Source organism: Channa argus, chromosome 17 (genome assembly GCF_033026475.1).
Source record: "Channa argus isolate prfri chromosome 17, Channa argus male v1.0, whole genome shotgun sequence".
NCBI classification, from domain to species: domain Eukaryota; kingdom Metazoa; phylum Chordata; class Actinopteri; order Anabantiformes; family Channidae; genus Channa; species Channa argus.
This window is the reverse complement of record NC_090213.1, coordinates 8,369,101-8,393,692: the sequence shown is the minus strand read 5'-3', so window position 1 is coordinate 8,393,692 and position 24,592 is coordinate 8,369,101. Positions and strand designations below refer to the sequence as shown.

The following is a 24,592-nucleotide window of genomic DNA, read 5'->3' as shown; positions in this document are numbered from 1 at the left end:
CATTTTGACAGTATGGTGAGAGGTGAACTGTAGTGATAAGCCTATATGTGCTGTGGGTCTAGCAGTGAAGAGAACCCACTGGACTGAGGTGTGTGATGGATGTTCTGATTCTGCCAGGCCAAAATGGACAAAGTGGAAAGTTGGTGCTATATCTCTCAGCAAACTGCAACCTTTAAAAAGCAAGTCAAAACAACTGTCCTAGCTTCAAAAGTACATGTTGTGCCAGTCAAAATTAACTAATTAATTTTAGTTCTTTTGCAAAAGTTTCACTGAGTTTTAAAAAAGTGATGTTTAACAACTAATTCAATAGAATGAAAGGCATTGTGATTTTATAAATGTTGTTATATTGACAATTCTTTCTCATTTTTAGTAACATCCTGAATGTTTTGTGTAGATATCCTTTAATTAATGTAATGGCCACTACTTATTGTACTTATACAGGTTGTATGTTGAAACCATTTCCTTAACAGTGTCAAAAGTCACTCGTCCACATCCTCTTCCACTGGGTTCAACTGCACTTCACTCACCAACATGATCTAGAGATAAATGGGCCATAAAAGGGAAGTGCACTGGTCCTGAGTAAGCTATGCTTCTTGTCCTAGTGTCCTAGGAGACCATTTGAAAATTTGTGTGTCTGCCCCTTGATGTCTTGGTGTCTACTACAGCATGTATCCACATTGTCTTAAGAACTAGTGTGAGAGATGTTTGAGTCTGTAGTGTTACCACATTTTCTTTGAATTAAAACACTCTTTGTATCATTACGATAATATTCCAAAAATGTTTTCCACTGAATAGACCTTAGATTGCCACTGTCACCACTGTATAACATTAGCTCTGTCTGTTGTCTCCCGCAGTTGTCTTTCCCCCTCTCTGTGTCACTCTCTCTGTCCCTTTCTGCAGGTGTCCCCAGCTTTGAAACTGTGTGTTTTCCAGTGGGCCTCCACTGGTCTTACCAACCTGCCCGAAGTTCAGTTCTTGCTTTTGTTGATTTTTTCCTTTCTCTCTTCACTTTTCACATCAGCCGGTCAAGGCAGATGGCTGTGCACCCTGAGCCTGGTTCTGCTGTAGGTTTCTTCCGTTAAAGGTAGTTTTTCCTCTCCACCGTTGCCTAGGGCTTGTTCAATGGGGGAATTGTTGGGTTCTCTCTATCTTGACTTTATGCTGTAAAGTGCCTTGAGATGACTTTGTTGTGAAATGGCGCTATATAAATAAAGTTGAATTGAATTTAACTAAATTTCATGCTGACTGTGTGTAGTCAGTTTATTTTCATTATTCCTTTACTATTTTTAACTCTTTGTTCACGTTCATTGTTTTAATGAAATCTGAGTTAAGTCTGCCACCTGCTGTTAAAATGTATTTTAAAGCCCAGAAAACCATTCTTGCATTTAACAGGGGAAACCTCAGGACACTGTATTGAATGTGAACAATTATCATCTTAATTATGATTGAAAGTTGTGTTGAGATAAGTTGAAACCTAAATAATAAAGGAAATAAGGAAAAAATCTAAATATGCAAATTATTTTTACTTAAAAATAAAATACACATGCATTAAAATAGAAGTTAGAAAATATATATTACATACATAATAATGTTGCAACAACATATTCAGAAAAGTGTCCCGTAGTAGTTAAATAACAAGAAATAAAATGGCAGAGAAATGTAGTATAAATATAAATATAATAGTATAACATTATTAAAAAATTTGAAAATGTGCTTCATCTAATTACTTAACTAAGAAAAATATGTAGATGTGGATTCATGTTGGCTATTTAAAAACACTGTTGAAATCACAGTTTTGAACAGAAAAAAGTTTACATAAAATCAATTTTGTAGGTAACATGAGTTGTTAGTTTAATCAAATGATGTTTAAATCACAATTATTGGTAATGTTTGTTTAATTGAAAGTTAAATATTGGAAGGTTACCTAGCAACCACTTGCTAAAGGGAAGAGATTGAATGTATACCACGCCCACTAACGATGCACTACACCGCGATTGGACAGTTTTGCATGTGACATCACATCCGCGACCGAAGAACACAGCAGTCAAACGTCAACAGTAAAGTACCAATGGAGGAAGATATTTCCCACATTCTGGAACGCGCCAACTCAGAGTTACAAAAACAGAATTTCAAGCATGCAGAGGAGCTGTACACAAAGTTCATCTCTACCTGCGTAAAGCTCAGGTAGTACTTGTCATCATTTGGCGAGTGAACTTAACGTCACACTGTTTTCTGTTACCTTTCAGACTAGAAGTGACTTGTCTGGGCTAACCCCCCTAGCTAAAGTCAACCATCCCACATCAGTCCGCCGCATTCGGTTTAACCATAATAGCTCTATGACTGTGCTGTATTTCCACAGGGAATATGAAGCCAGTAATTTGGCGACAGCTTATAATAACCGTGGACAGATAAAGTACCTCCGGGTGGATTTCCGTGAAGCAGTAGAGGATTATACCTCCGCTATACAAGCTGACAGCCAGTTTGAAATCCCTTTCTACAACAGAGGACTCATCCACTATAGACTCGGTAAGAAGTAACACCGACTTTATTAAATATTTACTGCTGCCCAGTCCGTTCAAAATGAATGTTTAATGAGTTTCATCTTGATACCAAATCTTGAGCCAGTTAAACACTTTTTGCTAATTTTAGACATAATCAGATGAAAACAATCAATAATTGTCTTGGATAGGAAAAACGGTGAAAAATTACAAAAAAAATGTATTTACTAATGGGATTGTAGTGGAGATAAAATAAGTTGAAAAATAAAATAAATTGTACTAAATAAATAAATAAAAATAAATAAAATAAATTGTACTGGTTATTGTGTCTCAAATGCTAGGGTATGACGTATTAATAATTTCTCTTCAGATCAGATCAGGCAGGCTCCCACAACCTTGCCTGTGATAAAGTCATTAAATGGCTTCTTAGACACTACACTGATTAGCATGGAAAATAAAACATGCTTCCTGCCTTCTGTTGGTCCTTTTTGCTCAATACTTTCTGCACTTCTTCATTTCTCAAACTGCACCTTGTGGTCAGTACACAGTACACAGTATGATGTTGTGTGGGGAGGGGGGGGAGTGTGGTGTCAGTTCAGAGGGTTCTTCACAGGACAGTAGATGGAGCCATGCATTCACAGAGCCAAGTCATGACAGTGCTCGTGGTGCCTAGAAAACACTGAATGCAGACTCAAAAGACCATCTTGCAGGATTTTACACAATAACAAACTGGCAGCTGTTATTTGTCCACTTTTTTTTTATTTTGCAGGTTTTTTTGACGATGCCAAGAGTGACTTCCAGCAAGCATTAAAGCTTAATCCAGATTTTGAAGATGCCAAATTGAGCCTGCAACAAACTCTTCTGGACCAGCAGCAGAAGATAAACAGGGGATACTGACAACCTCATGTACTTCAGAGCACTTCATATTTTTACATTGCAGTGCAGCTTTAAAAGATGTACCTGTTTTGTCAAAGAAAAATGATCTGAAGATGGACTGTTTTATCATGTGACACACCGACATTATGTTGTCAGCACAAATGGACAGATAAAACTCACATAAATAAATGCAAAATTGCTTTTTTGAAAACATGAAAGGAAGTGAATAGACTAACTGGATCAGGTGCAATGCTAATAAAGATCTATTTCAAGCAGACCATTGATAATTATTTTATTCTTCCAACTGAAGAGTCTTTCAGTTGGGATAAATGTATTGACCTCATAAATGAAAGTATATCCTTGTGTAAGTATGTGAGTGTGCAAACCCATTAACCTAAGCACACACAGAAAAACAATGAGCCTTGCTTTATAGTTGGTATTAAATGCTAGTGCTTCACATTAAAAACACACTGGCAGAAGGTTTGTGATCATAAACAAACTATAATCAAGTGCTTGCATACAGTAATAATAAGTCAGTTTCAGTGGAAAAACATGTTTTGCTTGTTAAATTAAATCTCTTACACAGCTTAAGTCTTTTCAGCAATTAGATATGGTTTTAGGGAAAAGTGGTAACAGACATTAACTGGTTGGATATTGACCCACAGTGGGCGAGGCAGGTGGAAAATTGCTAATGAATCTCACCTGTGGGTTGTTTCTAACTGACATTAAAGCAGCTGGTGAAGGCCCAGAAAGCAGGACGCTGCTACAGTTCAGTTTGTTTGTTTGTCGGTGGGGTTTGCTGGGGTTTCAGTGCCAAGCTCCAATCTCCAATAGTGGTTGGATTCCTGCATTTCATTTTTTTTTTTGGCTATGCTCAGGCTGTATCATGCAGAGGCTTGAAAACATGTAAGTCAATTTTCATGTTTATTTTAATTTTTTTAACAACTACCATTTGCCTGTTTCAGTGTATCTAAATGAATTTCTTTTTTGCTCAAGTTTGATATGGAGCTTCATGGCTGCACTAACTGTCTTGGGTCAAGCAAGGCCAAATGTAAAGCCCAGTTCACAGTCAAGTAAGGAATCATCAGAAATCATTACAATCATTCAGTTTTACCTTAAGTCAGTTCATACTTGTTCAGCCTTTTCTTTCAACAGGCAGTGGTTTAAAGTCAGACTGTGTAGGTAATCTGATGAGACTGTCATTGGACAAGGCTCTAGCAGTGGGGAACCAGCTAGAGGTGGAAGCCATCAGTGAGTGAGAAATCTGCTAATTTGTAGACTACAGTCCCATCACTTAAAGAAGTGACCCCTGTAATGCATGCTGCTTTTTTGCAGATGGTACTCAGCAAATTGTGTTAACGCCCAGCCTAGCTGCTCAGTGTGGCTACAGCATGGAGTCTGACCCATGGGGTAACACCAGAATTTACACGTCGCTCATGGGCTGCTATGTGGACAACAAAGTACGTAAGAAAATGGGAGTATGCTGGATTTTTTTTTTTTTCCCATAATGAATATTCTAATGAAGAATGTATGTCATGAACATTAAATGTACTGCAGAGAAATTTACTGCAGTCCTACTTTTGTTTCCATTTGTAGGAAGATAAAACTTTTAATGTTGGCTTAAGACTTCAAATGTATAGACTGAGTCCAACAGATGTGGTTAGTTATGATGTGAGCAAAACATGCAGTTATTCTCGGTGGGCCTCCAGAGAGATCCTCTGCGACAGGAACTACATGGAAGTAAGTGCTTTTTTTACATTTATGGCTGCAGTGAATTCAATGTGTTATAGGGAGGACAAAGTTCAGATTTGATGCCTCCTCTTTAAGGTGTCACACTACATGGCTACACCTGATGCTGAAGCTAAGGGGCAGCAGATTCACAATGTTAAAGATGATCCAAACACCATTCCTGGGGTATGTTTAAATTTTTTCAGCTTCAGTGCACTTGATTTAAAGCTAGTGTCACTCCTTTGAAATTACTTAGGAGGTGCTCTCAAAGCCTCCCATGACAATGTGATGAACACTGGCAGCAGTGCAGAGATTTTAGTAAATTGTTATCAAGTTCACCTGAGTCAGACTGAAATCCATTTTGTAAAACGTAGTTTTTATGTACTGTTCTGTCAAAGCAGTGTCCTCACAGATCAACTGTATTGTGACAGTTGATCTGTGAGGCAAACTCATCGCTGCATGTATTTACAATTTGTGGAAAGTAAAAGTACTTTGTTACTGTACTTAAGTACAGATGTATGGAAAATATACTTAAGGAAATTTAATTATGGCTACTTTGACTCCTACACCACTACATGTAAAAGCAAATGTCTATACTTTAACCTCACTGCATCTCTAAAGTTGACTTGCATTATATAATTTTCTTTTTTGATATGAACAAAGGATGCAGTATTTTTAATCTTTGCTGAGTTTCCTTTGTTTATACACAGACTCCTAGTGCTGCCAGCAGCATCTGGAAGATGACTTTCTTTACTCCAGAACCAGTCTCCATGGTTCTGAGGGAGGCACAGCAAGCTGGCTATGGTGCCATGATTACCAAAAATCGACTTGTACTGCGTAGCCCATATAATACAGCAGAGACTTATGTGGAGGAGGTAAGAAACAAACCCCCCTCGCTCCAGTGTTACTGCCATTAAGAAAAAGAAAAATGCATTAACACTTTTATTTTTAGATTGCTGAAATCCCCTTGGAAGTTCTGCAAGCGAGCATTTACTACAAGTCACAACATGGTTTGAGTATCATGAACTTGGCAGCTGCTTGTCCTACTGGTGCGTCTCAACACAACTATATGGAGTGTTTCTTGTGGCATGTTTGTTTTTTGTTTTTTTTTTGTTGCAAACTTAAGTCGAGTGGCTCTATTTACAGGTGGAGTCCTCTTTGTTGACAATGTGATCTCCTGGCATGTACCTCGCCATGTGACACCGCTCTCAGAGAGGAGCTGTAAAATCATTGAAATGCACATGGGCATAAATGGTGAGAGGCTGGACAAATCTCAGATGGCCACACGGGGGTACACTCTAACTGCCACAGAGTTTCACATCATCGTTGAAATGCCAATAGGCTCTCCTGATGGCTACTACAAGGTAGGAAGTGTATGCCTTTGAGAAGTTTTGGTCACTAGTGCCTTTGCATGTTTTATTGAGATGCTGTAAATGATTGCAGAGCCATGCCCCAGATTACCAGTATCACATCACCTACACCGTGGAGCCCATGCTTGAGGTGCTGTGGAGGGCCGACAAAACTCAAGATGACACCAGATACAAAATTTTGTTCCCCATTACCACTCCTCCAATGCCTCAGACCCTCCAAGTTCAAGACAGTTGAGTGCTTTTTTTTTTTTTCCCCTCTCCCCTGGTAGAAGCAATAGCATGTCAGGCTTGGTTTTATTTTTTTTTAATTCTACCATTTTATGTTCCTCAGATACTGTTTTAGAGGACAGGATTTTCAGCCTTAAATTGGGAACATTCCTTCATGACGTGGTGCTCAGGAACATCACCTTCTCTACTGGAGTTCTGAGCATTGATGAATGCAATGACAGAGGCTTCACTATTCGGGAGTACAGCTTCCCCAACCAAACAAAGACCCTGTCTCTAGAAGTGCCCTTTGATGCTGATGTTGTCCTGAAAAATGTAACCATTTCAAAATGTCCTTCCATACACATAGCTTTACTTGTCAACTACCCTGTGACATGAGTTTTATTTTTGCAGAATCCTGAGATGTTGGTTACACTCTACATCCTCCCTCTGGCCTTTGGCTTTATCATCCTGCCTGAAGAAACTCCCTTCACTCAGCCAGTTGAGTTGCAAGCATCTCTGCAGGATGTTGGTGAGACTGCATTGATATATATATTTTTTTTTTGTCTTTTATCATGACTGCTCAAACCAGAAATTCCCCACTTAACACATGGGTGGAAAACCTATACAGCCAGTGGCTCTTACATATTTCTCTGCTTTTAGAGCTTCCCAGTATGACTGGCACCTGTGACCAGAGTCACTTTTACATTATTGTGAAATATGGAAGTCAAGGCTCCAATTTGCAGATCAAAGTTGGGTCTCGACAGCTAACCGATGAGCTGGCAGAAGCATACAACTTCCAAGATAATGCCACACACTTGAGCCTTATGGTGCCATACATGGCCAAGGACGCAGTGTTTGAGGTGGGTAAAGAATCAGCAAATGAGCTAAAAATGTACAAATCTACACTGATAACTTTGCTCTTTGTTTGCCAGATGATTACATCTGATTCAGTCAGAACCAGACTTGAGATGCTACTGCTAGCTCCAAACACCACCTGGGTTCTTGGCAATCTCTACCTGTCCTGCATGTTCCCCTTGATGACGACCAGTAAGATGGGAGGGAAACAGTATTTTTTTTTTTATTGCTTGGTTGAACATGTTACTGACTTTGTCTCATCATTAAGCCTGCTACCCAAATGGAACAATGACTGCTCTGGCTGTGAAGGTGGACTCGGTGCCCAATCTAAATCCAGGCTTACTGACTCTAAAGGACCAGACTTGCAAACCTGTTTTTAGTAATGATCGCTTTGCTTATTTCTCTTTCACCGGTGACTCCTGTGGGACCACTAGAACAGTAAGTTTAGTCCTATTTTTATGGAAAATGGCTCTTAAATGTTGTAAATGATGCAGTGTTTTATTTATATTTTTTTAGTTCTTTGACCATTACATGATGTATGAAAACGAGATTAGCCTATATCCTAAAAAAGCAGGCTATAAGTCACGAGCTGACCCTGGCTACAAGTAAGTACATTTTTGTAACTTTTCCTCCTTCCCTGGGGGCGAATCAGTATTTACATTGAGGTAAATCCATAAATGTGCTTTTTGTAGACAAACTGTTTCCTGCTACTATGTGGTCAATGAGACTCAGACTGTTGCGTTCAGCTACAAGCCAAGAAGCGATGAGCCTTCAGCAGAAATTGGGTTCGGACAGCTAATGGTGCAAATGAGGCTTGCCAGAGGTGGGTGGCCACTTTTTATTTAATTCCCCAATATCAAAACTGGTTCTCTCTAATTGGGCCATCCTACTTCAGATTCATCATACAAACAGTTCTACCAAGCTGGGGATTTTCCTGTTGTGAAGTACCTGAGGCAGCCACTGTATTTTGAAGTGGAGTTGATGCAGTCTACTGACACCCAGTTAGAGCTCATCTTGGAGACCTGCTGGGCTACTCTTTATGAGAACAGGACCTCTGTTCCCAGCTGGGACATAATAGTAAACAGGTAAAATTAAATCCTTAGTGTTTCTTTGTAATACAACCCTCTCCAACATTAAGGGTTTCTTTTAATACCATTGTAAGTTTGACATGTGTGCTTTTCATGTGCTTATTTGAGACTTGGTTCCTTTATATCACTCAAGACTGACTGCAGTAATTAATGTGCACATCAAACTCAAACCCAAGGATTTAACAGCATTCTTATTTCTCCAATAGCTGTGAGAATAAAGATGATCCCTATGTGACAGTCTTCCTTCCTGTTGTGAGCAATCACAGGATTACAATCCCATCCCACATAAAGCGCTTCTCTGTGAAGATGTTCACCTTCACTAGAGATGAACAGGTTCTTAAAGATGAGGTAATGGATTAAATTTGTGTCCTTCCACACACAGCACATTGAACCACTGAATGTAGCAATGTAATAAATCCTGTCTGTCCAGATATACATCCACTGCGATGCAGTGATTTGTGGCAAAAACGGCAAATCAGATGGTGCCTGCAGTGGCCAGTGTATGCGCCACAATAACTTGCAATATCAAGGGACAAGCACAAAAAGAGGTAAGATTCTCTAACAGTGATTTGTCAAACCAGCTGTAGATTACTTACTTTTTTTTCCCTTCAGAGCAAAGAAGCACAGACTCAAACGGCCAAAAGCAGATTTCCTCTGGACCTGTTCTGTTAAAGACTCAGCCGAACTTATGAATAAACAAGTTTCTTAAAAAAAAAGTTGTATTTTAATTTTTTTTCCCTATCTCAATGTCAATTTCAACCTGAAGTGCATGAGAACCCCACTGAACAGCTACTCACCAATGAATTTTGATGTACTTGAGTTCAGCTTGACCTTGACTACTGTAACTAGCATCCCGAGCCTTTTTAGGAGAGCTGTTGCAGATTAGCCAGATCAACAATAGGTGACAAGTGCACTTAGGGCTGCAAGAATCTAATCCCATAAATTGTTCTGAGGCTTACTCATGATATGGAATTTCTGTGGTTGTGACATGATGCCAGATGTGCACTTGTAAACTCTCCTCTTTCTAATGAGTGAATTTGAATCTAATGCCAGTATTTAACATTTGCTGTCAAATATATTACAGAACAATTTCAAGGCACATTACATGATACCTCTAGGCTCTTGCAGATCTTTACAGAAGAGCTGTAATGGGAGCAATTGCAGACCTACATTATAACTTCAAAAGGTGCTGGTTTTATCAAATTCAATGAGTAGTGGTTAATTTTGGATACTCCTTTTGAATCAGCACAGGCTGTCTAGCTATTGAAACCCCTTTATGCTTTAACTTGCACATGTCAGGCATAACATGACCACATGCAATCAATACAGTGGCTCTGCCAGAGGTTTTAATTCCTCAGCATTATGCAGTGGTCTTAGTGTTTTGGCCACCCATTTAAAAAAATTGGGCTAAAACATTAAAACCACTCTTTATAATGCATTTGACTATGACACCACTACCCACTTTAGCCTCAACAAATTATCACCTGACAGTTTCAACCTATAAATTGAGAAATAAGCTTCTAAAAGTAGAATGCTTGTCAGAACCAATATAAAGAATTGGATTGCATTAGATTGTACAGTTCATGTTATGCCTCAGTATGCTCCCTGCACTAAATGTGAAAGGGAAGGTTCTATCTCCCCCTTAAGGCAGATGGCTGCCCACCCTGAGCCTGGTTCTGCTGTAGATTTTTTTTTCCATTAAAGGGAGTTTATCCTCTCCACTGTTGTTGGGTTTCCTCTACATACTTTTTTAGTCTTTACTTTATTACAGTGCATCCAGAAAGTATTCCCAGCGCTCAACTTCTTCCATGTCTTGCATTCCAGCCCTATTCCAAAATATTCAATATTTCCCTCAATTCTAATAATACCCTATGATGACCACACGGAAGAAGTTGGTTTTAATAAAGCACACACCTGTCTATATAAAGGTCCCACAGTTAACAGTGCATATCAGAGCACAAACCAAGCCATGAAGTACAAGGAATTGTCTGCAGACCTCAGACAGGATTGTAGGTAGGCACTGATCTGGGGAAGGGTACAGAAAACCTTTTGCAGCACAGTGGCCTCCATCAGTAAATGGAAGAAGTTTGAGGGAAAGACAAGTGCAGCAATGTACAGAGACTTTCTTGATGAAAACCTGTTCCATAGCACTCTGGGCCTCACTGTGGTGACATTTCATCTTTCAACAGGATAACTACCCTAAGCACACAGCCAAGATAAAGGAGTGGCTACAGGACAACTCTGAATGTCCTTCAGAGCCAAGACTCAAACATCTCTGGAGAGATCTGAAAATGGCTGTGCACCCACACTCCCAGTCCAACCTGATGGAGCTTGAGAGGAACTGCAAAAAAAAAAAAAGTGGGAGAAACTGCCCAAACATAGATGTGCTAAGCTTGTAGCATCATACTAAAAAAGACTTGAGGCTGTAATTGGTGCCAATTTTATTAATTTTTGCTAAGATTTCAAACCAACTTCTTTCATGCCGTAATTATGGGGTATTGTTTAGAGAACTTTGAGTTAAATTAAATGAATCCATGTTGAAATAAGACTAACAACAAAATGTGGAAAAAGTTAAATGCTGGGAATAATTTCTGGATGCACTGTAAAAGTCCAGATTATACAAGTATGTAGAGGAAACCCTACAAACACCTTTGGTAACAGTGGAGAGGAAAAACTTTATAAACTGGTGCCATTATTTAAAAAAAAAAAAAAAAGTCAGGTTTCTGCTGTTTAAACTTAAACAAAACTGACAAAGGAAACTCACACTTCCACCCACCATTTTGAAGAAAAGTGCAAATGTTTTGTAAAATTTCTTTTATTTATGTTAAACTTGTTACTATGGGTCCAGAAGACACATGTTTGAAACTAAGCACAGCATATGAAACAGCTTGTCTTCGTCCTGAGGAGGAAGAAAAGGACATGTTAGACATGAATTTCCTTTACTAAAGGTCTTATGCTTGGAGGAGTCAAGGCTTTGTTCCTTTCTCTGGATGAAAAGCGTTAATCTTGTACATCACCACCAGTGCATGACATGTCAAACCTCTTATCTGGGTTTCCTTATTCGGACACCGCCTGGTACAGATTCCTCCCAGTGGATTTCTGCTATCACAGATCACAACATCGCAGTGGACAAAGAGCTGTAAGATATGAAGAGATTTATTGTACCTGATAACATCTTGATCTTCTAACTTATTGAAAGTTGTGGAAAATACCTGGTGCCTCACGTTATGTTGATTTTCAGCTAAGGCAAACATCTGGAGCTCAAAGCGCTTAACGTTAGAGGGGTACTTAACTCTTGCATTAGGCTGAACAGGATGGAAGACAACCTGGTAAGAGCCTGCTGGGTTTGCACACCTGGATCGGTAAAAGTGCCCAGTTAGATTAAACAGGTAAAACAGACGGATGGGGATCTTAGGATTTCACTATTAGAAAGTTACCCATCAGTGATGAGATTCCATCTCGGCTGGGACATCCTGTCATTCTTAAGTGTCACCCAGCAGTTCTCCAGCTCCAGTGATACAACGGAGCTTGTAGACCCCATCAACTCCACCTCAAAATACAGTGGTTGTTTTGGGTACTTGGCTACAGGATAGTCTTCAGCTCTGTAAAACACACTGTAGGAGTCATCTAAGTGAAGAGAGTATGGTGACAGAAATTAATGGAAGAAATGGTCTTTGTACACAACTTAATTGCCATTGTGGTGCTTAATGTTGAGGTCTGTGTGTTTGGGGGGGGCGGAATAGGATAAAATACAATGCATTCAGAACTTCGCTTACCCAAAGCAAGTCTCATTACAGCTTCCGGTTCACCTCTGGCATCAGCATAAGTATAGGGATCATTCACTTGAGGGCTGGTGTGAAAAGCCAGCGCGTGGGTTGTGTTGATGGCATAATGACAAGAAACCCTTAACCTGAAGCAAGTAGTGGCAAAGAAATATATAAAATCCACATTTGATTTGACAGAATTTAATTAAAATGTATTTAATTTGTTTTGATTAAGGTCAAAGTGTCCAAAGAGACATAAAATATTAAAAAAAAAATAAACACTAGCAAAAATACAATGAAGAAATGCTTTATTACACTCACTCATACAGAGGCTCCTCTTCATCTGATGTCTCAGTTTCAGTTTCTTCTGGCAGCGAGATTTCATTTTCATACACCATCCTATTAGACAAAAACTTAAAAAGAACATTTTTTTTAAAAATCAGTCCATGGCAAGATCCTGCATTAAGAAAATGTCTGTAAATGGTCTGACCTTTCGGCTTGTCCCACAGGAGTTTACAGTGAAAACAAAGTAGGCAAATTGGTCGTTGCTGAATGAGGGCCCACAGGTGGGGTCTCTGAGGGTGAGCAGACTGGTGTTCAGACCGGGAACTGATTCCAGTTTCAATGCCAGAACAGTCATGGTTCCGTTAGGAAAACATTCTGTGAAAAGAGGAGAAGCACTAGTTCCTGTGGTGCATTGAACCCCCCCGTAAAAACCCACAAAAGGACAAATAATTTTCTCTTTAAACAAACCTGTCAGCGTTGAACGGAAATTACAAGCCACGGAGAAGTGTTTGATTTTTATTTTGGTTTCTGGATTCCACAGAACCAAGTCAAGTCTGCTCCTAATGGTTGATTTCTCAAGAGCCTGACAAGTTGTAAAGAAAAAAAGATGGAGGATGATGATCTCCACAGCACTGTGACTATAATAAATTCCTGCACATTTATAACTCCAGCCAAGAAACCGTAGGATTGTACCTCAAACACAACACCGGGGGCTAAAAAGGGCACAGTCAAACTGAAGTGTGTTCCGTTATCACTGAAACCATAGTGCTGAGCCAATTCTGGGGTCAAGGTTTGTTTTCCTACTTTGAGCTGAAGGCCTTGGGTCCTGTATTTCACTAGAACATAAAAGTTCTGACCATCACAGCCACTAGAGACAGAGGGAGGATCTGCAGGGGAGGATAAACAGACAAACTGCATAAAAATACCAGAGACAAGATGACACTAAGAGACACTTAAATTGTAGTCAAGTATACATTTTGGTCTTTTATGGACTGATTATATAAGCAAGTTTGGAATGGATGATGTTGTTGCCTTTTTTTAAAAAATTTAACTACTTTTATTCGGTCTAAAATACAGACCAGACTCCGTTAATTTAGCTTCAAGATGAGCAGTGTGAGAAAATGGCACCAATTCAGGCAATACTAGTAAGCCAAAGGTCAGATGGAGACTGTAGGCTGTAAATCCCTCTTCTGTCTGGAAGAAAAACAAAAACCAAGAAGTTAGCAGCCACATTTCCAATAATAGTTACATTTTTCGAAGCTCTGTTTGAATTTTACCATTTGTACTACAGGGTCCATGAAGGGCACTTCAATTGTGAAGACCTTGGTGCTGCTGTTAGGGGACATGTGCTCCAGGACATTGAAGCCTCTGACATTGCAGTCCGCCACGGACAAAACCTCAGAGGGGAAGCTAATGTTCACCAGTGCCACGTCGGTGCCAAAAGGCCCAAGCAGCATCTTAAATGTCTGCTCCTTGGGAACAGTATCTGTTGGGCAAAAATATAAATGCAGCATGGGGATACATTTCATAGTGTATCCCCCCCCCCCCACCACAAACACACACTAACAAAATGAGGCTCACTGTCAATAACTTGAGGAGGGTGAGACAGTAAAGGTGTTGTGATGGGGAAGAGGACTTTGTATCTGGTGTCCTCGAGAGCGTCGTCTTCTGTCCAAAGCAACTCTACCATCGGCTCAATTGAGTAAGTGACGAGGTACTGATTATCCTGTATGTGACTCTGATTAAACAAAAATAAAAATCACACAAATCTCTCATTACAAGGTTAACACCCTCTATGTTCAGATTAACGAAACAAATGGCTCTGAATGATGTTACACCAAACCAGATATGCTTTTAGTGCTGACTTTTAATCAAAATGATGTGACTGCTAACAAAAGCAGGATCATAGTGTAGTAGAGCATCGCCAAAGTCCAGTATCTCATGAAATTAGGGTGAGTGTGGAAAAACAAATGGCTGCAAATATAGTTAATAAAAAAAATAAATATGTATGTAAAATATATTTTATTATTGTACCAGACCTTAAAGTAGCCACCGACTGCCCCAACAGGAATTTCACTGATGACATACAAGTCGTTGACAGACATTGAATATTGTCTGGCAGCCATTTCAGCAGCGTCAAGCCTCTGGCCGCTGACGCCCATGTGCACCTCCAACAGTTTAAACTTTTCAGAGGAAACCAGCGGGTCAATGTGCCAGGGAAGATACCAGGTGATTCTGTCCGGAGTGAAGGAAACGCTGCCTGTACACGAAGCCATGCGCATCAGTTAATAAGGGAAAACAGATTTTAAGACCGCAGCATGACATGAGGGTTGTCATCTAACTGTCAGACTACCAATTCCTTGTGTAAAAATTTTTTATAAATAAATAAAAAAATAAGTGCAATTGTACAAAAGTACAAAAATGAAATAAAAATTGTAAGGGTGAAATTGTGCTTGGAATATCCACTATGTTCAATTTTTTACACAGAAAATACATAGTGCCTGACTTCAGTGTCCTCACAGGAGCTACAATCCAGCTTACAGTTATCCAGATATTTTCATTACCCTCCAGTATGGGACAAGCAGCCGCTGCATCGATTTTAGTTGCCAGCCACTTCTGCTCAAAGATTGTAGAGCTTTTGAGCACAGTCATAGGCACCCCTGCTACCTGCAGGGCGAGGTTGCAGACCATTAAGTATAAAACGCTTCACAAGCAGTTTGTTTTTAATGCTGTGAGTGGATGTAAATTAAACAAGAGCCTACCAGTGAATTTTACTGTGCCAACTGGATTTGAGACAAAATAATCCAAGTTAAAGGCTGTTTGAATAGATTGTGTGCTCTAATGCCAATTGGTTATTGGCTGTAAGTGTAAGTAGCAAGGTGAAGTGGGCTGTGTGTAATTTTACCAGTCTGCCTGAGGAGGAAGGTGTAAAAAAAAAAAAAGAAAAAAAAATCTGGTTTGTTTGAAATGTAGTGAACTGGAGTCAACTCACGTTCTGAACGTATGTTTCGGGTGTAGTCTTTAGACTTCGCAGAATCATCCTTGAGGGAGTGCTGGCCATCCCATAACCACTTTTCAGGGCTTCAGTCAGCTTCATAGTCCTCTCCTCAGGAGTGAAGAACATGATTGTTGTCATCCTGAATCCTGATTCAGTGGGCCATTTCTGTGAGCCAAAGGGTAACACATGCCATTAAATAGGTTTCTAGATTATTTAAAAAATTTGAAAGATAAAAAAAAAAAATCTGACCTCTGGGGCATGTCGAGGATCACCAAACCTTGAAATAGCCCTTGGGATGGGGTATTTAGGCAGGACGTAATCATCTGGAGCTGCCCTTTGAACAGACACCTAGAAACGAGGCCACTCCATAAGTGATGATTCACCTCTCCTCTCTGCAGTGACATCAAACGCACTGGCCTTGATGCTAATACAGGACATGAAGCCATTTGTCGTATAGACTGGAACATGACCTCAGGGAGACCTGCTGCATCGACTTGCCTCCATGTAGTTGTGGTCACAGACAATTTCCCTCGAGGCCCAGGTAGCGTATTGGCAGGTTTCAGCCACCTGGTACAGCTCATCTTCATCCATTTGGTTCCCGTGCAGTCGAAGATTCAGCGTTGTCATAAATCCAGTGTCCTACAAACGCACAGAAAACTCAAGCTGATAACCACATCAAAATACACACAGTCAGCACCGCTCCACAAAGTTACATCTACAGCCTTGTTACCACATTTTGAGCGAAGCAGTTTTGAAGGGAGGCATAAATCTTTGCGCCCCCCAGCTGATCTGTTGTCATGCTGAAGCCACACTGAGACGCTAAACGTGGTGTGAGAAGGATGGAGGAGTTGTCTGAGGAGGAAATAGAAATAAAGAACGTTAGAGGAACAAGTGAGACAAAAAAACCCAAACTATAACGTTCTGAAATGTCCGTCTACTTATGATGACAGCAACTTCCAAAAGTTTCCCTTGAAGTGGCCCAACATCCACACGCATGATGCTCCCCAGACATTTTGAGCTAATATCTAGGGCTGAAAAGCAGCAAGCAGTGTCATTTTAAACAGTCCTGTGGTGTGATAGTACTGTTTCAAACATCAATAAAACACGTGTGACCCATACCTGAATACGGCTGCTTCTGAGCCTCTACGTTCACTAGTGACAGAAGGAGAACAAGCCACCTGAAAGACATCGAATCCTTTTCAGAGACGTCAAATTTGAAACTGTGACCAAGCAAAGGCTTATAACAGCACATCTACAAACCCCAATCCAGCTGAACCACACATGGCACAAGAGATGAAATGCCAGCAACCGTAGAGCTCAAGTTTGTTGTAGTTTTTAAAATTGTTTGTGGTGGAAAATAAACTACAGGCCCTGAAGCCACTTCCTGCTCAACTAATACAGCCACACACAGGTGGATCCCATTACAGCCTGATGGCCATGATTGTGTGGGGGAGTCTTGTTCTCTGGTTTAAACTGGCAAATAAGAAAAAGAAATATTATTATAAGAGTAAAAATTAAAAAAATTAAATTAGGTTTCGAATTTGTCAATACTAAATTTTTTGGGCATTTTTTAACTTATGTAGCATCAACAGTGAGGGAACAGGAAATGATGTAAAAGCTGAACCATGAACATCAATCTCCAATGTTCATAATTTTTAAATCATTGTGGTCCGAAGGTCACAAACATTTAAATTGATCAAATGTTGAGGTGTTAAAACAGTAAACAAAAAAATGTCACTACAGACATTGTAGTGTCACATTTGGTTAAACATGTAAACCAAAGAAAAACTAAATCAAATGCTACATTCATTCCTAACATTTGACGTTTCATAGCAATAAATTATGACTTCATTAATCATTTCAGCTCAGACGCAGAAACAACAAATGTGCATGCAGTGAATGTGCAGCTGCTGCAGGTGTATTGTCAGCATCAGGCCTATAACTAATAAATCAACCTGCTGTGTGAACTTTGCTTAAGTAACCCCCCCATGACCCACAGATGCACAAACATGTTAAATGTTCATTTTTAAGGTAAACTTATGACTGACTGGTCTAGCATCTTACCGGCTCCGGTGTAAGAGGAACTAGTTTTATTTTATAAGCAGCACGTGTGGGAGACACTGAAGATGTTTTATGGAAGCAATAAAAAAAAGATAGAAAGACCCTTCGCTTACAGAAGGAAAAGCTTGCCAAACTATTTTAGAAATAACAATTGTCATGCTTGTAGCTACACACACACACACACACACACACACTCACACAACGTTTTTTTATGTTATCACAATGATGCAATGATGTATCTGACTGTTGCTGCCAAATACAGTTTCTCCTCCTGCTTTGGTAGTTCCCTGTCAGAGCTGGAATTTTTTTCCTCCTCCCACCATGCAGATAAGCTGTGGTCAGCTGGCTTTGGTTTCAGTAGCTCCACTCAGAAATAGGCACATTTTGAACATTACACATGCTTTTCATGCGTGAAGCCCCAATTGTTTTATAATACACAGCAGAGCATAAATATCATTTCTCAGCAGTTTGTTTCTCTCTCTCCCACCCTGGCCTCTCCTCTCCTCCTCTCTCGCCCCTCCCTGCTCCCTGTAAAAGGCAACAAACTGCTGCCGCGCCGCTGTCCCGCCTCCAGCGCCTCTTGTCCCGTCCGTGAAGCCGCCGCCGCAGAGGCAGCAGTGCCGCCGCAGTCCCTCCACCGACCTCCTGTCTGCGGGATTTCAGAAGAAGAATCTAAAAAAAACTAGAACTCCCGAATTAAAAGTATTTTCATGGAAAGGCTCCAAGTGCAGGTACGTTGCAGATAACATAGTGCATTCAGTTGTAGTGAATTTAGAAGTAATATAGTGATGTCCGAATGCGTTTTGGTGAAAAAAACAAATGTTAGTTTTCTTTGTAAAAGTCAGTATGTGAAGCAGCGGGCTGATGTTGATTGTTTCACTTCGACAGAACAACACATTTACACATGATTGAAAGCTGTTTTTTTGGGGGGGGGGGCTTTGTGTGATGTGTGGGTTCTGCTTCAACTTGTTGCCTCTCATTTCCTTTCAGTTAGTTTAGTTAGATTTTTTAATTAGATTCTTCTGCTGATAATCCTGCACTTGAGCCCTCCAAGAAGTGACAGCACCTAACGCCTCTTCACTCACGCCAGATCAAGCAATTTCCTGTGTGTGTGTGTGTGTGTGTGTGTGTGGCATTGATTTTTTCCCCTTCGCAGGACTAATGTGTTCTACAAACAGTGCAGTCAAATATGTCTTGATAGACCGATCTGTGCGCATAAATGCATCACTTTAATCCTGTCTGTAGATACTTGTAGGACATCACTTGTCATGAAAGGTCTACCAAACACATGGGAGCCTGGTTCTTGTCATAATGTCCCTGTATGTCTCATCAGGACCATGGGGTATGGGCAAATCCTCCACCAGCATTCAAATGAGGAGGACCAGGTCCACCTCAATGTGGGAGGGGTACGACACGAAGTGGATCCGGACACTCTGCTCCGCTTCCCTCACACACGCCTGGCTCGTCTGCTGCGCTGCCAAAGTGAGGCTGCCATCCTGGAGCTGTGCGACGACTACAGTCCGTCTGAGAAGGAGTACTACTTTGACAGGAATCCCCGGGTTTTCCTCTGCGTGCTCAACTTCTACTACACGGGACGTATCCACATGATGGAAGAGCTGTGTGTCTTCTCCTTTAGCCAGGAGATAGAGTACTGGGGCATCCAGGAGCTCCATCTGAGCCCCTGCTGCAGAAACTGGTACCACGAGAGGAAGGAGTACATCGAGGACAGAGACTGGGACATCAGGAGCGACGATCAGCAGCAGCTGAGCCTTGATTCTTCCTTCGAGGAGCTCTCTGCTCTTGATAAAGACCTGGCCAAGTTTAAAGGTGCCTGGTGTGCCGAGGTTAGGAGTTATGTTTGGCTCAGGCTGGAGGATCCAGGTCACTCCAGAGCCTCAAAGATCATTGCTGTGGCCTCCCTCAGCTTGGTGCTGACTTCTATTGTTGCCATGTGTGTCCACAGCATGCCTGAGTTTCAGCAGGTGGATGACAATGACAAGCCCATCGAGGATCCAGTCCTCACCATCTTGGAGGAGATCTGCATCGCATGCTTCTCAGCTGAGTTTATCCTCCGATTAATTGTTGCACCCTCCTGCAGGAAGTTCCTCGGAAACCCTCTAAACATCATCGACGTTGCTTCCATTTTACCGTTTTATGCCACGTTAGCTTTGGAAACAACTGGTGAGGAAAGCGCCGAGGAAAACGAAGACATAGAGAATGTGGGGAGGGTGGTGCAGGTTCTGCGCCTCATGAGGGTCCTCCGAATCCTCAAATTGGCTCGTCACTCGGTCGGGCTGCGAGCACTGGGAGCCACCGTCCGCCACAGCTACCACGAAGTTGGTCTGCTTCTCCTCTTCCTCTCTGTTGGGATCTCCATCTTTTCTGCTCTCATCTACTTTGCAGAGAAGGAAGAGGAGCACACAGATTTGGGGACCATTCCTTCAGGCTGGTGGTGGGCGACAATCACCATGACCACAGTCGGCTACGGTGACACCTGCCCAGTGACATTGGCAGGGAAGATAGTGGCCACCGTGTGTATAATCTGTGGCCTGTTAGTGGTGGCCCTGCCCATCACCATAATCTTTAATAAGTTTTCAAAATATTATCAAAGGAACAAAGCCATGGAGGGGCAATGTATCACCAAGCCTGCAAGACAAGACCCAGAGCTCCCTCATTATAACATTAGAGAGCTGTTTACCAATACTGCATACCCGTTCATAGGAGGTCTGGCCTTCAGGAACAGTATGACCAGTGCGGGAGATGATACAGATGCCTCCAGTCTCCAGGACATAGAGGTGTATGACAATGACACTTGTTAAAACGTTGCAGCAAAATGAGTGTCAGTGCCTTTACAATGGCAGGTTTCTTCTAAGGGCAGTGTGATCCCGAACTGACCCTGCCTCCCTGTATTGTCTTCCGTCTGCTATTTGATGGAGAAATATCGAGGCCATGTTTTTTTTTTCCTACAAGGAAATAGCTTTTGAAATATACAGCATCACTAAAACCAGGAAATCTAAAGGGAATTATCTGAACCTGCTCAGAGGTTTGAAAGCCCATTTTCTGCTCGAGAAAACTTCAATGATGCATGTAGGAGGGCCATAATGTTAATCTTTTTCAAAGTAATGTAGCGTATTGATCTGCCTGCTCGCTGAAAGTTGAGGTATAGAGTTTGGCAAATGCAGAAGTCCAGAATGACAACAGCACTGTTTAAAGTTTAAAAAGCGGTATTTAAGACGTCCAAGTCGACTGATGTTACACAGTCTGCATGAACAAAAATAAATAGTGAAAAAGAGAGTGATATAAATAGTCTTAAAGAATTATGCAATATTATTCTTGCTGCTGATGAAGACAGGTGACAAATCTCTCTCACAGCACTGTGGAAAGCACTGATATGCCGGGTTTCTCTTATTAAATTCTCGTGTTTGGACAGTTGTGTTGGCATGTTGGGTGACCCCTGGGGGGTAACTCATGTGGACATGAAATAAAACTCAGTGAATCAGAAGAGGTATGCCTCTCATTTGTGACAGCAAATACAGTAAGTCACTCACTCGCTCAGACAAGGTTTCCAGTTCAGGTTTACTGCGCCTCATTCATCACCGCAATGTGCAAAATTCTACATTTCCGGATTTAAATCAGCGTCTGTGTATTTTCTTTAGCAGTGAAATGCACTGAAACTGTGGTGGGTACTTTACCTATTCAGTCTTTTTCCTTTCCTGAAAGGATTGATTTCCTGTCTTGGTTTATTGTCTCCGCTTGGATGAGCTGCTGTCCTAATAGAGCTAGAGATGTAAAAAAAATAAATAAATAAAATATCACATTTTTTAGTGCAGTTGACCACAGGCATGTTCTTTGAAAGTGACACACAAGATTTTCCTTGAACAATTTATCTGAAAGTTTACAGGTGAATGAATGAACCCTGTCCAAATAGTAGAAACCTGTGAGGAGTTAGGAAGCTTGGTTTCTTTACACATCTGCAGTTCTTACTTCACAGCAGCTGCCAGGACTAAGAGCAGACTAACTTGAACGGATAAGGCCATTACTCTCTGATTATTTGGTAATAGCAGTAAATGAGTTTCGATCTTTGGGCCTCTTTTGTCAGGTGTGCATCACATAAGACATTAGCATATTGCTTTAGCCAAGCTTTTTGTTTTTCACTTCTGTCAGCTGTCCAGAGGATTGCTACACACAAGAAGTAATTTCCAGCAGGACGTCTGTGCGCTTGAAATACAGATGCTGAACACACACTCCAAGGGCAATGGCATCTTTGCGACCGGACAGAAATAATTAGGTTTTCTCCAAACCTTTCCCTAAATCTGGTTTTCAATCTGCAAAACCCTGGTCATTCTTGTGATGAGTGTTCACAAGTACACTAATACCATAATAAATACTTAGAATCAGTGAATACCTCTGAGGCATTGCTGGATTTGTGGGAGCAAACTGAAGTGTGAAAATTAACTATGGGTGCTATTAAATCATAATGGATCATTACAGCTGCTTCACTGACGCCTTGACTAATGGTGTTGCAATAAATATATGTAAAAAGTTGATAAAAAAAGAAAAATGTAACAATGTGGAAAGCTGTGAAAATAGTACTAGTACTAATATTACTAGTCTTAATGTGAAAAATAACTTCAACTGATATCCTCTCAAATGTAGTTGAGTTTAATCACTTTTAAGACAAACGTATCATATTCACTCAATGTTTGTATAATCAGTTTCAGTTGATTTCAGTTCTTGTGTTAAAGAACCACCGGAGATGCAACGCCGGCGGCAAAAGATAATGAAAGTTTTGTGTTCCTCGCCATTACTCTCGGCCTTGTGGCTTCCTACATGGGTTTTGTCATTTTGCTGACGGCAAAAAAGGAAATCACATATGGAATTTCGGCCTGGTTGTGCATCTTGTTTTATGTCCCCTAAAGCTAGAGATGTTTTTGGCGTCTGAATTTTAAAAGCGTTAGTATTTTATGAAGAACTCAAATCTTCCTTTTTCGTTTTTAGTTTATTTTGGGAGCTCTGCCTTGGGGAGGGGCTCAGTGTCAAACAATAGTTTTCTGTCAATAGCTGATCTTGCATTTACATTGTTCATATTCCTAAATATAGGCATATATATTAAGTTAGTATTTCAGTGTAAGGAGCTGGTCAATAAGTTAAAGGACAGCTGCACTGAGATTGAACTTGATTCTTTTGTTTCTAGTTTGTTATGACTGAAGTTACAGTCTGTCAACATTAAAAATTTGAGGGAACAATACACAGATTGTAATGATTCTAGTGTACAACCGATACCACTGTAAAATGTTATTACGTTAAATACTTAGTCTTGTTGTTGTTGTTGTTTCTATTTGTCATGTGCACTGTCCCGGACATAAATACATATACTTAATGCATGGACAAGGAAAGAAAAAGGGGTCTATTGGGGACCCACAGGCCTGGACCTCCCAGCAGGTTTATCCAGCCCTGCATCAAACCATGTACGGGAGCTTCTGTGGTTGCATTTTTCTAATTATTATTTCTTATTATTACTGTGATTTGCCACCTGAACCAAAGGGAAATGTAAAATCCTTTACAATTTCTGTTTCCTGCTGCTGAATCTGCATTGTGTTGGTGTGTGTGCAGTGTGCAGGTGTTCAGTAATGTAAAGACAAAAAATGCCAACAGCTGGAAAGGTCACAGTGAGTGTTTCAGCATAAATGTTCCCGCTGCAGAAATAACTAGGGTTGTGTTTCAAACCTTTTTTTCTTTAAATTATATAATGAGCTTCATTACATTAAAGTTCCGGTACAGTTGTTTAGCACAATACTTGTACTGGGTCAAATAGAGTCTTAATCCAAGACGACTGGATGTAATAAAGCATTAAACAAGTGAAGTAAAAAGTGTCACTGAACAATTGGATTCTGTCAGAAATATGTTCAATTGCATGAGTGGCAAGCATGACTGTCAGATTTGTCAGTGTCGGCCGGTACTTTGACGCTGATTCAAAGCGAGCTGTTTGTGCACAGAGTAGACATTGAAGTTTCTCAACTTGCAGTTGTCAGAGGGGGTTTAGGGGGATAGCCCTGCTAATGCAGGGCCTGCCAAACATCAAAGTTAAACAAAAGTCACTGCGGCAAAGCTTTCACACTGTTCCATGTGTGTGCAGTGTACACTTCAAAATTTTTAAAAGAAAACATAAATCTTCCTTTAAAAAAAACTGACATTTGCTTGCCCATGAGACTATGAACTTTCATATTTCATAAAGCCTCAGGGTCTGTGAAGGCAATTGTTTGTGTACTTCATACAAGATGAAAAGGTCATTGGATGCAGTTGAGAATGTGTGAAAGGAAAAAGGGTGAAACGGCAGGTTCAAACTGAGCTTGTCATAATGTAAGTGTTAGAGTTCTAATTTACACAAACTAGTTCATGATTAGTGATCAGTTGTGACTAACAAGGTGTAACTGCTGCCATGTGACCTGCTTTAATGAAGCAAAACAGTAACATTATATATGGTCTGTATATCTGACCTATCACATCAGTGGGGGGTTAAATATTGATGCAAATAAGTTTGTTTCTACATTTATAAAAATACATGATTGTGTGATTCTGTGATGCCTTTTTGTAAAAAAAGAAGGATGAGTGGCATGTTTGGTTTTTCCTGAAGAAAAACAGGGGTTGTACAGAGCTCTGCTGGCAGAAACAGTTTGAACTTTTCTTGTCGCTTCTGCCTTTAGGTTAATGTGTAATGTTCTTATCAGAGTCATTACATGGTGCTGCTCACCACTGACAACATCACCTTTACTCATTATCAGCAGATGTGTGGTTTCAGTTCAGTGTCGGATATAACACAGAAACCAGTTTGTTTATATTCTGATCCCCCTTTTGTCCCCTC

At 40.5% G+C, this 24,592-nt stretch overlaps 4 protein-coding genes across 4 annotated transcripts; 3 read left to right on the top strand and 1 right to left on the bottom strand.

Annotated features, from left to right (window-relative positions):
• The first annotated feature begins 2,023 nt into the window (after positions 1–2,023).
• ttc32 (tetratricopeptide repeat domain 32) lies at positions 2,024–3,651 on the top strand. The gene is made up of 3 exons (XM_067482959.1): positions 2,024–2,184; positions 2,360–2,526; positions 3,268–3,651. The coding sequence occupies exons 1-3, from the start codon at positions 2,069–2,071 to the stop codon at positions 3,393–3,395; spliced, it is 411 nt and encodes a 136-aa protein (XP_067339060.1). The 5' UTR covers positions 2,024–2,068; the 3' UTR covers positions 3,396–3,651.
• A 125-nt stretch (positions 3,652–3,776) lies between these two features.
• LOC137102990 (uncharacterized) lies at positions 3,777–9,314 on the top strand. Its single transcript, XM_067482958.1, has 21 exons — positions 3,777–4,280; positions 4,371–4,447; positions 4,530–4,625; positions 4,710–4,834; positions 4,971–5,114; positions 5,202–5,288; positions 5,813–5,977; positions 6,055–6,151; positions 6,249–6,466; positions 6,546–6,702; positions 6,804–7,012; positions 7,091–7,208; positions 7,340–7,539; positions 7,612–7,726; positions 7,803–7,972; positions 8,051–8,139; positions 8,227–8,357; positions 8,430–8,619; positions 8,829–8,970; positions 9,053–9,170; positions 9,235–9,314. The coding sequence occupies exons 1-21, from the start codon at positions 4,066–4,068 to the stop codon at positions 9,312–9,314; spliced, it is 2,943 nt and encodes a 980-aa protein (XP_067339059.1). The 5' UTR covers positions 3,777–4,065.
• A 2,127-nt stretch (positions 9,315–11,441) lies between these two features.
• Positions 11,442–16,952, bottom strand: LOC137102910 (uncharacterized). The gene is made up of 21 exons (XM_067482850.1): positions 16,930–16,952; positions 16,789–16,847; positions 16,608–16,694; positions 16,400–16,521; positions 16,168–16,308; positions 15,919–16,017; positions 15,664–15,834; positions 15,236–15,338; positions 14,711–14,931; positions 14,253–14,409; positions 13,949–14,157; positions 13,751–13,865; positions 13,365–13,558; positions 13,140–13,254; positions 12,877–13,046; positions 12,708–12,799; positions 12,399–12,532; positions 12,060–12,249; positions 11,835–11,976; positions 11,663–11,759; positions 11,442–11,521 (listed from the first exon to the last, which is right to left on the bottom strand). Exons 1-21 carry the CDS (start codon positions 16,950–16,952, stop codon positions 11,442–11,444), a joined length of 2,721 nt encoding a protein of 906 aa, XP_067338951.1.
• Positions 16,953–18,088: 1,136 nt separating this feature from the next.
• Positions 18,089–23,603, top strand: LOC137103043 (potassium voltage-gated channel subfamily S member 3-like). Its single transcript, XM_067483051.1, has 2 exons — positions 18,089–18,461; positions 19,064–23,603. The coding sequence occupies exon 2, from the start codon at positions 19,068–19,070 to the stop codon at positions 20,547–20,549; it is 1,482 nt and encodes a 493-aa protein (XP_067339152.1). The 5' UTR covers positions 18,089–18,461; positions 19,064–19,067; the 3' UTR covers positions 20,550–23,603.
• The last annotated feature ends 989 nt before the right edge of the window (positions 23,604–24,592 follow it).